The sequence below is a fragment of the Mesoplodon bidens genome (genome assembly GCF_964165515.1).
Source record: "Mesoplodon bidens genome assembly, chromosome: 2".
Lineage (NCBI taxonomy): Eukaryota > Metazoa > Chordata > Mammalia > Artiodactyla > Ziphiidae > Mesoplodon > Mesoplodon bidens.
The window spans coordinates 186,531,438-186,544,609 of record NC_138177.1 but is presented as its reverse complement, the minus strand read 5'-3'; the positions used below and the strand labels follow the sequence as shown (position 1 = coordinate 186,544,609).

Here is a 13,172-nt window from a genome sequence, read left to right as displayed (position 1 = left end):
GCCGCTAGTGACGCGCGAGGCGTCGCGTCGGCTCCTGTGTCGTTACGCGCGCCGTCGCCGTCGCTGGGAGTGACGCGAGAGGTGCCGCGGCCCCTGGGGCGGGCGTTGGAGGTGACTGGTCGTGCCCGGCGTCTCCAGGTACCGATCTGCGCGCTCCGTCCACCCCGGTTGTTTTCGCACCTACCGCCCGAACCGGCGGTCCTGCCTCGCCCGCTCTCCGCTCGCCCTCAGCCAGTCCCCGAGATCCTCCATGTCGCTCCTTGCGCGCCTCCACCGCTCTAGGCCGAACCCCCGCGCCCCTCCTGGGACGACTGCCACGGCCTCTTACCGGCCTCCCGTCCCCAAGCTCGCGCAGAAGCCAGCGCGTGGCTGTCCTCTGAAAGTCCTGGGAAGTTTGACATTTAAGTGAAGTTGTGGAAGTATTTGAAGAGATGATTAGAGAGGAGGCGTAAGGAGGTGTGAGGAGACCTCACGGGTTGGGAGAGCAAATTGACTTAGATCCTTGGGTTGGTTTGGAGGCGCTGCGGGCGTGAGGTTTGGGGTCATGATATGACAGTGAAACTAATCAACCCGGTTTTGTTGTTCTCCAGCCACGTCCGGCCGCTTGGAGTGGCCAATGAGTTGGTGTTTTTTTGTTTTTTGGGTTTTTTTTTTGCGGTACGCGGGCCTCTCACTGTTGTGGCCTCTCCCGTTGCGGAGCACAGGCTCCGGACGCGCAGGCTCAGCGGCCATAGCTCACGGGCCTAGCCGCTCCGCGGCATGTGGGATCTTCCCGGACCGGGGCACGAACCCGTGTCCCCTGCATCGGCAGGCGGACTCTCAACCACTGCGCCACCAGGGGAGCCCTGAGTTGTGTTTTGATCTGGGAGCGCAGCAAAGGGAGGGGGCAAGGGAATGGCGATTCTCCGCCATGGATCCAGAAATGATGAGACGTGAAGGGACATGAAGGGCTGGCGGCAGTGGAAAGGTGCTGTGTGCTCTGAATTGGAGATCCCAGTGGAAGAAATGTCACCGGAGCCAAACGGTGGTAGAGCAGGATACTTGAAACAGGGTGTGGAGGGGGCCGCTTTTTGAATACCTATAGGCTAGGCGTGACCACAGGCAAGGGTAGAAAACCGTCTTCCTGTTGGAGAGGGAGAAACTCAGAGGCCAGGGCAGTGAGGGGCCACCCTCACTGATGTCCTACCATTAATCCTGATGTTTTCACAGAGAAAAAAGCTGAGAACCAGACGCTCAGAATATTTAAGGACCCTTGGGCGCGGTGTATGGGAGGGACAGTGCGTGACTGCAACAAGGAAGCATTTACTTGGAAGGACCTGGGGGTTGAGGGATGAATGAGGAGGAACGAGGGCATCTTCCCCCACTCCCCGCACCCTGCTCTCTGTGTATTTGAATATATGCAGAACATAAGTCCAGGAAGACATACACTGAAATTTGGCAGTGGAAAAACGGCATTTATTTTTATTTATTTTAATTAATTAATTAATTTTATTTATTTATTTTTGGCTGTGTTGGGTCTTCGTTGCTGCAGGCGGGCTTCCTCTAGTTGTGGCGAGCGGGGGCTACTTTTCATTGCGGTGCCTGGGCTTCTCATTGCGATGGCTTTTCTTGTGGTGGAGCACGGGCTCTAGAGCGCAGGCTCAGTAGTTGTGGCGCACGGGCTTCGTGGCTCCGCGGCATGTGGGATCCTCCCGGACCAGGACTCAAACCCGTGTCCCCTGCCTTGGCAGGCAGACCCTCAACCACTGCGCCACCAGGGAAGCCCCGGAAAGAGGGCATTTATGGGTGGTAGGGTTTAACAGTGCTTTGAATGCCCGTTATACTTTTTTGAATTCCTTAACTTTGTATTTTATGATGAACATGTATTTTCTCTTACCCCCACCACAAATAATAGCGCTGTTTACATTTTGAAAGGAAGGCCCCCTCCATGGCTTCCCCAGTATGTGCTCCTGAATTCAAAGACATTACGGTCTAACAGTACCGGTGCAATACCGAGCTCTCCTACCTCACCTCTCCCTGCTTCTTGTTTAGAACTTAAGGGACCACCAGCTGAAAACTGTCCCATGCCTTTTGTACCTCTGCGTATGCCACCCCCATACCTCAGGTCTTTGTCCAGGCACTGAGATTCAGATAGATATCACCAGCTTCAAGCAAGCTTACCTGCGCCCTCCTCTTCTCCCGCTGGCCTTTCTCTGCTCCCAGTACCACACCCTCAACTTACTCTTACAGTTCTGAGCACTGTTAGCATCCTGTGCATCTCTGCCCCCCTGAATTCATAGACTCTGAGCTCCCAAAGGCTAGGGCCTCCACTTCCAGCCCAGATGGCTTTGCTGCCTTATGTGCAGTGCATTTAGAAACGTTCCTCTAGAGGCACTCACTGAGTGCTCTTCGGGCAGGTACATGAGGGAGAAGGTGCCCAGGTGGGTGTCAGTGCCCTCTGTGCACTATCTGTGCTTTTGCTACCAGCATCTCATGAACTTTACATTTTCATCATGGTGTGGGAACCCCAAGCTGAAATATAACTAGTCTTGGGAACTTCCCTGGTGGCGCAGTGGTTAAGAAACCGCCTGCCAGTGCAGGCGACACGGGTTCGAGCCCTGGTCCGGGAAGATCCCTCATGCCTCAGAGCAAACAAGCCCGTGCGCTACAACTACTGAGCCTGCGAGCCACAGCTACTGAGCTCACGCGCGATAACTACTGAAGCCCGGGTGCCTAAAGCCCGTGCTCCACAACAAGAGAAGCCACCGCAATGAGAAGCCGGTGCACCACAACGAAGAGTAGCCCCCCTCCCCACAGCTAGAGAAAGCCTGCGTGCAGCAACAAAGACCCAACGCAGCCAATAAATAAATAAATTAAATTTATTTTTTTAAAAAAGCAACAAGATAGTATTTATCACCTTCAGAAGTTTCTTCATATCCCTTTGTAATTCCTTCCTTCCACCTGACCCCCCATCTCACCAGGTGACCACTGAGCTGCTTCCTGTTGTATAGATTAGTTTGTAATTTTTAGAATTTTATATAAATGGAATCATAGAGTACTTTTTTTTGGGGGGGTGGGGGGGTCTGGTTTCTGTCACTCGGCATAATCATTTTTAAATTCACCCATAACGTTGCATGTATAAATAGTTCATTTCTGTTGCTGAGAAGTATGCCGTTATATGGATATACCCCATTTTGTTTATCTATTAGACATTTGGATTGTTTCCAGCTTCTAGCTATTACAAATAAGGCTGCTGTGAACATGCATGAATGAGTCTTTTTTTTTTTTTGGCTGCATTGGGTCTTCATTGCTGTGCGTGGGCTTTCCCTAGTTGTGGCGAGCAGGGGCTACTCTTCGTTGTGGTGCGCAGGCTTCTTGTTGCGGTGGCTTCTTTTGTTGCAGAGCACGGGCTCTAGGCATGCAGGCTTCAGTAGTTGTGGCTCACAGGCTCAGTACTTGTGGCTCTCAGGCTCTAGAGTGCAGGCTCAGTAGTTGTGGCGTACGCGCTTAGTTGCTCCACAGCATGTGGGATCTTCCCGGACCAGGGCTCGAACCCGTGTCCCCTGCACTGGCAGGAGGATTCTTAACCACTGCGCCACCAGGGAAGACACCATGAATGAGTCTTTGTATGGACGTATTCTTTCATTTCTCTTGGCTTAATGCTTGGGTGTAGGATGATTGGATCATATGTTTAGATGTATGTTTAACTTTTTAAGAAACTGCTGCTAAATTGTTTACAAAGCGATGTACTATTTTTTTTTCCTTCATATTTTCTTGGCCATGCCACGCCACACGTGGGATCTTAGTTCCCCGACCAGGGATTGAACCTGCACCCCTTGCATTGGAAGCATGGAGTCTTACTGCCAAGGAAGTCCCGTGGATGCATTATTTTACATTCCCATGAGCAGTGTTCCAGGTTCTCCACATCCTTGCCAGCATTTGATGTGATTAGTCTTTTCAGTTTTAGACATTTTTAGATGAGGTATCTCAGTGTGTTTTTAATGTGTATTTACCTAGTGACTAATGAAATGGAGCATAATTTCGGGTGCTTATTTGCCGTCACTACGTCTTCTTTGCTGAGATGTCCAAATCATTTGTGCATTTATCATTGTGGTGTTATTAAGTTTATGTATATATATTCCACATATGTGGTTTATAGATATTTTCTCCCTGTGATTCGTCTTGTTCTCTTATCAATGTCTTTCGAAGGACAAAAGTTCTTAAGTTTGATAAAGTACAATTTACCAACTTGTTCTCTTATACATTGCACTAAAATATCTGATATGAAAAATATACTGGATGGGTTTAATGGTAGATTAGACATTGAAGAAGAGAAGGTTAGTGAAATTGAAGACATACAAATAAAAAGTATAAATGAAACAGAAAAGCGAAACAAAATGAAAGAAAAAATAAACAGAGCATCAGTGAGCTGTGGGGCAACCTCCAGCAGCTGATACATGTGTAATCGGTGCCCCGGGGGTGGGTTTGCACTCTGGCTGGTTGTCAGAGACACTGCTCCTAGCCCTGCTTGAACTCTGGGGAGTCTTGCCTCTAATCCTGTTTGTTGGCTCCTTTCTTGGCCTGGTGATTCCCTCACACACACACTAGTCAGTCCTAAGCTATAGATCTTCACATCTTCTTTCTTATTCTGTGTTCTGCCCCCCAAACTCCAGCCATCTTGGCCTCTCTGGCCTCCCAGATCCATCCACTCAACTTGGGACAATACTGGGCTCTGCCTGAGTCCCTCCTCCTTGCTCTGCATGCTGAAAATTCTCCAGACAGTAAGCTGGAGCAGTCACAGAACTCAATTCATTTCTTTCCTTTCTCTCAGAGGTCATGGCCCTTCATTGCATTATAGCCAATGTATTTGGAACTGTTGTTTCACATATTTTGTATGATTTTTTAGTTGTTTCAGGTGAAAGGGTAATTCTGGTCCCTGTTACTTCATCTTGGCTGGAATCAGAAGTCTCACTAAGTTCACTTTAAAGCAGTGAAGTGTGGGATTTCCCTGGTGGTCCAGTGGGTAAGACTCTGTGCTCCCAGTGCAGGGGGCCCAGGTTCAATCCCTGGTCAGGGAACTAGATCCTGCATGCTGCAACCAAGGGGTCCACATGCCACAACTAAAAAAAAAGATCCCACATGCCACAACGAAGATCCTGCATACTGCAACTAAGACCTGGTGCAGCCTAAATAAATAAACAAACAAATAAATATTTTTTTTAATATACATACAAATTTTAAATAAAGAGAGTGCAATGTGGAAACTCACCCTACAGATGTTAAGGTTATAATAATAAAGATAATGTGGTACCACTGTATGAAAAGACAAACAGACCAATAGAATACAATAGCCCATAAATAGACTGATGCACCTGTGGGGTTGTGGTGTACGATATGGGGCCACCACATACTGGAAAAGGATGGATTGTTTCTGCAGACTGGATTGGGGAAATCGGCTCAGTGTGCTGATATAAAAAGTTGGATCCCTACCTCACACCATATACAATGTGACCTCTAGACAACTAAATATGAAAAGTAAAGTCATAAAGCCAGTCGAAAAAAATATTCTCATGGGGAATATTTATGTATTCTCTGGGTGTGCAAGGATTGCTTAAGACCAAAAAAAAAAAAATGCATACAACATACAGGAAAAAAAAGATAGGTCTGATGATGTCATCAAAATTAAGGATTTGTTTTCAACAAAGGACACTGTTAACAATGTTCACAGTATAGGAGAAGGGGGGCTTCCCTGGTGGCGCAGTAATTAAGAGTCCGCCTGCCAGTGCAGGGGACACGGGTTTGAGTCCCGGTCTGGGAAGATCCCATATGCTGCAGAGCAGCAAAGCCTGTGCGCCACAACTACTGAGTCTGCACTCTAGAGCCTGTGAACCACAACTACTGAGCCTGCACTCTAGAGCCCTTGAGCCACAACTACTGAGCCCGCACACCTAGAGCCCGTGCTCCGCAGCAAGAGAAGCCACTGCAACGAGAAGCCCGCACACCACAATGAAGAGTAGCCCCCACTAGCCGCACTAGAGAAAGCCCGTGCACAGCAATGAAGACCCAGCGCAGCCATAAATTAATTAATTAAAAAATAAATAGTCAAAGGTATGTATCTACAACTGTGCTGTTCAGTACAGCCCCATTAAATATATACGGCTATTTAAACTTATGTTTAAATTAATTAAAACTTAAGATGTGGTTTCTTGGTTATACTAGTCACATTTCAAGTCCTCAATAGCCACAATGACTAGTAGATACTGACTAGACTAGTGACCACTGTGAATCGTGTTTCTCAAAAGAATATGTTGATACCCTAACCCCTGGTACCTGTGGATGTGCCCTTATTTGAAAATAGGGGTCTTTGCAGATGGAATACAATTAAATTGTAATGGATTAGGGGACTTCCCTGGTGGTGCAGTGGTTAGGACTCCGTGCTCTCAATGCAGGGGGCCCGGGTTTGATCCCTGGTCAGGGGACTAGATCCCACATGCATGCCGCAACTAAGAGTTCACATGCCACAACTAAGGAGCTGGGGAGCCACAACTAAGACCTGGTATAACCAAATAAATAGATAAGTAAATAAAATACTTAAAAATTATAATGGATTAGAGTGGGCAATAATACAGTGAGTGGTGTCTTTATAAGAGAAAGGAGACGGAAATTCAGACACAGAGGCTCAGAGGAGACAGGAGGAGGCCATAACAGGGGTGTCCTTGGAGATTGGAGTGATGTGTCCACTAGCCAGGGAGCCCCAAAGATTGCCGGCCACACCAGACACTGGAGAGAGGTGTGAAACGGGTGTGAAACTTTCCCTCAGAGCCTCCGGAAGGAGCCACCTCTGGCAACACCTTGATTTTGGACCTCTAGCCTCCAGAACCATGAGAAAATAAATTTCTGTTGTTCTAAGACACCCAGTTTGTGGTTTTGTTACAGCAGCCCCAGGAAACTAATACAGCACAGATAACATTTTCATAATTTCAGAAAGTCCTATTGGACAGCACTGAGTATTTGTGGATCTCTTGAAAATCAAGAGGAAAAAGCCACAGCAATGGGAAAAATGTACAAAAATTATGAATAAGCAGTTATTCAGCAGGGAAATTCAAATGGCTAATAGGAATAGTAAGTGGTGTGCAGCCTGTCCAGTGATCAGAAGAAAGCAAATTAAAATCAAATCCAGTTACTGCTAACACAGCCAACAGATGGGCAAAGGCTACAAAACTGAACAATACACAGTATTTGTGAGAAGTTGCGGAAGTAGAAACCTACCTGCCCTGCTGGCGGGAGTGTTGACTGCTTTGGCCATTAAGGACAAGCTGATAATATTGGTGGTTAGGTACACACACCGCTAAGATCCACTGCCCCTCACCTAGAGAAATCCTCACACGCGTCCCCGAGGAGTGTGGATGAGCGTTTTCATGGCCACACTGTGACCAGCGTTGCAGCTACCCGTGTTCCCTCAGGGCTGAGGACAAGTCGGCCTGGTGGACACACACTAGAAATTGCATGCAGTGAACAGAAACAATTAAAAATGTGTGCATTCTGCAACATGGATAAATCTCAAAGACACGGTGTTGAGTAAAAATTAAAAACAAGACCAGCAGCACAGCATCGGAGTGGTTGCCCTGAGGGAAGAAGGGAACAGGCATGGGGAGAATTTGTCGCACTGGACTCCCAACTGAGCTGGACAGACACCTGGGACAAAGGAAGGCGAGAGTCCAGATAAAAGTGGGGGCGGGGACGGAAAGGCAGATCCCAAACGTGTGAGGCCACGTAACGAACGCAGCGGTTAACAGCAGAGCTGGAGAGTTCTGAACGCTATCCCAGCCCACCCCCTCCCCACCTAAGAGCGAGGGAAACCCAGCTTCGTTACGTGTGACCAAGGGGACGGAGCAGCGAGTGACTCCCACCCAGACTCTCCATCAGGAAAAAAGAAACGAAGGTGCTGCTGTCTCTGTAGGTAGAGAAGACAAGCCAGAAAGGCACGCCCCCAAAACAGGTAGACATTGTAACTGAATACTTCATCATAAGCTCAACAGAGTTAGGAAAACGATGAAAGTTAAGAAAGAACACCCTGCATCAGAAATGGAGGGAACATTTTACTGAGGTCATTAGAAAAAACGAAAGTTTGAAAAGACAGCCAGTACAGCCTAGAAATGAAATAACAGATCTCTAAAGGAGGGGGGATATCTGGGACCTTGAAAGAAAGGCAGTGTGTGTGGCCCTTGGGCTCCTGACTTCAGAAGGTGCAGCCTGACCCCACCCTGGGATGTGGACGCTTCCTCCCCTCTTGGCCAGCGCTTGCTGGGGTCACGCTTCCAGTCCCCAGAGAGATGCGGCTGGAGGAGGCTCTGGGTGTCAGGGACCCAGGACTCTCTAGACTCAGGCTGAAGTGGCCAAACTGCCCATCCCCCAGGCCAGGGTCTCCAGCAGCTCCCTGGCTGTCCCTGTAGACCAGCTCCAACAGCCCAGTCCCCCAATCCTGAGATCACGAGGGAAACACCAGCCCCACAGCCCTGCCCCAGTGGAGGAATGTTTCCTCCATTGCACCTGATGCTGCCTGCGCGTTTGTGTGTCCGCCCCCACCCCCTGGCTTAGCGGCCCCTGGGAGTGTGAGGTCCTCACGAACCAGCGCTGATGAAACCAGCTTCTAGGAGGCCGAGGCCTGAATGTCGGGGGCACCGGGGGAGTTAGCAGCTGCCCTGGGGGCCGTGGGGAGGGGTCTGAGCAGGCCAGCCGGCCCACATCTTACCTCCGGTGTCACGGCTGGGGCCCCAGAGCCTGCCGCACAGGGCATTGGGCACAGAATGATCGGGAACCCCTCCTGCAGGCTGAGCGAGGAACGCAAGCTGTGGGTCAGCTTTGGGGAGTGAGCAGGGAGGGTGTTCGGTGGTGGAATTTCAAGGACCTCAGGATTCCGAGCAGGGTCAGGCTAGGGATGCAGCCGTGGGCGGGGGTTGTCTCGGCCTGGACGCACATCAAGTCGTAGCATAGACAGGAACAAGCACGGACCACTTACTCTTCTCCGCCCGGCTGATCTCACATAAGCCTTCAAACAAGCCTCAGAGTTAGGTCCTATGACTGTCTCCACTTCACAGACAAGGAGACTGAGGCACTGAAAGGCCGCATGGCTCTTAAAAGGCAGGGCCAGGCCGACAGCCCAGGCAACCCTTCAGTGGTTTAGAATCACAGCAGTTCTTTCTACTCCACGTCAGAAAATCATAAGCTTAAGGAAGTTACCTTCAGGCACCATGAGAAAGACGAAGTCTTGACTGAGGAACAAGGCATCCGGACCCCCACCTCCAGGGCACAGGGAAGCCGCACGTCTACCCACCAGCCACGAGTCAGAGCACAGCCGGGGGTGGGGGTGGGGCCTCCTCCAGGACGTGGTGGGGATGGAGGACTGGGGGCTCAGTAGGGGAGGAGCCTGGGTGTCCCCTGTGCCCCCAGGAGAATGGAAGGGCCACCTGGGGAAGGAGCAGTTTTCAGGGGTGGCAATGGTTCAGAAGCAGAAGTGCTCCTCGTGGACACCAGCTCCATGCCGTCTCCCAGGCCAGGGCTCCCCAACTGGACCCTGCTGGGCTGGACACTGGGCCTCCAAGAAGCCCTTGAAGAGAGCCCTGAAGAGGCATCTCTGCAGCAGAGGGCTGCGGGTCAGTGCTGACCAGCCTCAAGGATCAGCGGGTAGGACAGGCCTGTGGCTCTAGCTGGCATGAGCCCAACCAGGGCCACAGACAGGGCCCCAAATCAGGTGCAGGGCTGGGGGAAGGGCCCAGGGCAGGCCTCCAAGAACTTCACGGTGGCCGGTTGTGAACCCAGCTGCACACCGGAGATAGAGGATGGACAGCAGGGCACCAGGCCCTGGGATCAGGGCTGCCAGCCCCACCCTTGTGGAAGACACCTGAGCACCTGTAACGGGTGGCCTAGAGCTGCAAGAGGAAAAGGTCCCCCAGGGAGCCAGGCTGGAGGAATTGGAACCCCTTGCACTCCCGCTGGCTGTCTAGACACTTCACTGCACCCCGCCCCCTTGGCGGGAGGGGGGATGAGTCACTCCTCAGAGCATGGCCCGCCCCCAGCTGTTTGCCCCTCAGGGTCACAGCCGGCTCCAGGATCTCAAGGACGGCCTAGCCCAGGTGGGGGAGGCCCAGGAGGGAATGCAGGGGGTGACGCAGTGTGCGCCACACACAGGGGCTCCAGGTCCGTCCTCTGGCCCCCACCCCCCAGCTCTAGCACCGCATGGGGAGGCCCAGGCCGGGAGGGGCCCTTCTGGAGCCGCCTGTCACAGCTCAAGCGGGTCATCCCTGAGGTGGGGCTATTTCCAACTGCAGCAGGTGCCGCTCTCCACCCCTGCCCCACAGAGCAGGCCCGGGAGAAGATGCTTGTCCAAGCTCTGAGGACGGACAGGCCAGCTGAGAGACACCCTGCCTGTCCCTCTGCCACAAGCTGCAAGGGCAGGGTGCCTGTGCTCCCGGCCTGGACTAACCCCACGTGACCTGGCAAAGGGTCCAGGGCCAACCACTGGGCTGACGCCTGAGGAGCTGGAGAAAAGGGGTTCAGCTCTCCCCCTCGCCCTTCTCTCCCCCCTCCCAAATAAGTACACAAGGCGGTGGTTTTGGTCTAAGAATGATGGGCATTTAGACACTGGCGCCGGGCTCACGCCTGACCAGCGCCACGCCGGGGCAGGCAGAGCAAGGACAGAGAGGTAGGGAGTGGGCGCTGCGGGGGCACCAGCCAGGCTGCTGGGGTGAGGGTCGCTGGTGGCTGCTGGGGGAGGGGGAGTTAGCCACGGTGACTCCAGACGTGCCGGGTCCAGGACAGCCACCGTCAGGGGCTCACGCAGAGCCGGGCCAGCCACGTTTCGCCCCTCCCAGGGCCCAGCATCGTCAGGGGGCTGGCACAGGAGGGAACCTCGGCCAAGATGCTCAGGTCAGCCCGGAGAGGGGCAAGGCCAGCCTTCAGTCCACAGCGAGCGGGTAGGTGGGCAGGGGGCAGCACCCAGCCAGATCCGGGGCAGCTGGCCACTGGCTCGGGGATGGGGTGGCGTGGTGCTGTCCGTCATGCCGTGGTTGAGGCTTGGGATCCAGATCACAGTGGAAGGTCCAGCTGGGCAAGTTGGCATCTATACTTCACCTTCTGGATACGGCACTGCTCTTTCAGACCAGGCCTCGTGTTCCCAGCCACCTGCCCCCAGTCATCATGGAAAGTCCTCACCAGACACACAAAAGGAAGGGGAGGGAGCCCAGCCCTGGTGAACTACCAGCTTCCCCCGAAGTCAGGGGACACTCACCCCCGGAAACAGCTGGACGCTGGGCCGCCTGCTAAGTCATGGCTCCCAACTTGTCAAATGCCCACATAGGGAAACACCGCAGGACGCTTCTTACCCAAACTGGATGCTCCTGCAAAGCTTGAAGGGAGGGTCCCCAGGGGGGCTCTGGCCAGAAGCACGCACAAGCTGCCAGTATCGGGGCCACAGACCCTCTTGGACAGCACTGGAAGGGTGGCTGGCTCCCGCAGTGGGCCCGAGATACTAAGGCACGAAGCTACCTAAGCCCATTGGGGTGGGGCGGGGAGAGGACAGGCTCCAAGTGGCCCCCTTGAGTCGGAAAAGCACACAGTGACCAAGCCATGACGACAGCCTGTTTTTTTCCAACTCGGCACAGGCTGGAGGTGCAGGGTGACGGCCCGGGGGTGCCAATGGCTCTTGCGAGAAGGGTCTCTGTGCTCTGACGGTCCCCCCCAAGGGCTCTTGAGAGCGGGGAGAGCCCTGCACGCGGCTGGCATCTCCGCTCAGGCCCAAGGGCCAGTCCCGAGCTGGAGTTTGGGAGGCGGCTGCTCAGCTGGAAAGGTCGTGCGGGTGATTCCAAGGCCCTGCGAAGGGCCGGCCGGTGCCCCATCTATCTCCAGCAAGCCCTGCGTGGAGATCCTAAGGAGGGAGCAAGAGCGGGGAGGGGAGAGCGGGCCAAGGGCCTGGGGCCTCCCGCACCCTAGTCGGGCAGGCAGAGCCCGGGCTGGCGGGCGCCTCGCTCTTCAGGGCTGCCTGCGCAGGCCCGGGCGCCCGAAGGCCGGGTGCATGAGGTTCTCCGTGATGTAGGCCACGAGCAGGCAGATGACCACGAGCATGACGCAGATGGAGCCGCCCACCGCCGTCATGGCCACAACGATCTCCCGCATGCCGGCCGGCTCGGCAGCGAACTCCACGCACTCGGCGGACGCGGCGGGCTCCGGGACGATAGCGGGCTCCGGGACGACAGCGGGCTCCGGGGCGACGGCGGGCTCGGCGCGCAGCGGCAGCGACTGCAGGCACAGGCGGTAGCGCACGCCGTCGTGCACGTCGGGCAGCAGGTAGTCGCGGCAGGAGGCGCCGAGCAGCACGCGCTCGCACGGGAAGCGCGTGTAGGCGCCGCGCCACGAGCAGTTGAGCGCGAAGGCGCGCACGCGGCGCGCCTCGGCCGGCGCCAGGCGCCACTGCAATAGCACGCTGCGGTTGCGCAGGACGCTGGCGCGCAGCGAGCGGCCGGCCGAGGCGTGTGCCGCGCAGGCGGGCGCCTGGCAGCGGAAGCCGCGCGCCGGGCTGCGGAAGCACAGACGCCCGCCGCCCGCCTCGGGGCCCTCGGGCAGCACCTTGTAGGGACACCAGGGCGCGTCGGCCGACGGCTCCCAGCCCGGCGGCGTCGGGGCGGCCGCGGCGCAGGGCGGCGGCGCACAGGCGGCCAGCAGCAGCAGCAGCAGTGGAGCGCGCATCCTGCGGCTGGGCCGGGCGGCGGCGGGGCGCGGGCTCGGGGGCACACGGGCGCGGGCAGTGGGTCACGCCGGCCGCGCCGCCGCTCCCCGCGCTCGCCCGGCTCGCCGCGCCCTCCGCCGCCGCCCGCTCCGACCCGCCCCCGCGCCCCGTGCGCGCTCGGACCCGGCGCGGCGGCGGAGGCGGGGCCACCCCGCGCCCCGCCCCCCTTAACCCTCGCCGGGCCGCGGCCCCCCCGGAGGGCGGATCTCGAAGGAGAGGGGGCGGCCGCGCAGGTGGGGAGGGGGCCGGCGCCGCCGGGGCGACTGTGCTCCTCGGTGCCTCGGCCTCTCGCCGTGTGAGTGCCCTTCGGAACCCTGACCTTTCCCCGCCCCTGCCAGGCTTTTTCCGGGCTTTCCCGTGGGCCGCGGCGGGCTGGGGTCTCGAGTCGTGGCACCCGGGGGCAGCTCCGCGG

The 13,172-nt window shown here is 55.3% G+C and overlaps 1 protein-coding gene across 1 annotated transcript; it reads right to left on the bottom strand.

The window, feature by feature from the left end:
• Nucleotides 1-10,589: 10,589 nt before the first annotated feature.
• On the bottom strand, nucleotides 10,590-12,739 carry FNDC10 (fibronectin type III domain containing 10). The gene has a single exon (XM_081224970.1). The coding sequence runs from the start codon at nucleotides 12,718-12,720 to the stop codon at nucleotides 12,007-12,009; it is 714 nt and encodes a 237-aa protein (XP_081081096.1). The 5' UTR covers nucleotides 12,721-12,739; the 3' UTR covers nucleotides 10,590-12,006.
• Between the last annotated feature and the right edge of the window lie 433 nt (nucleotides 12,740-13,172).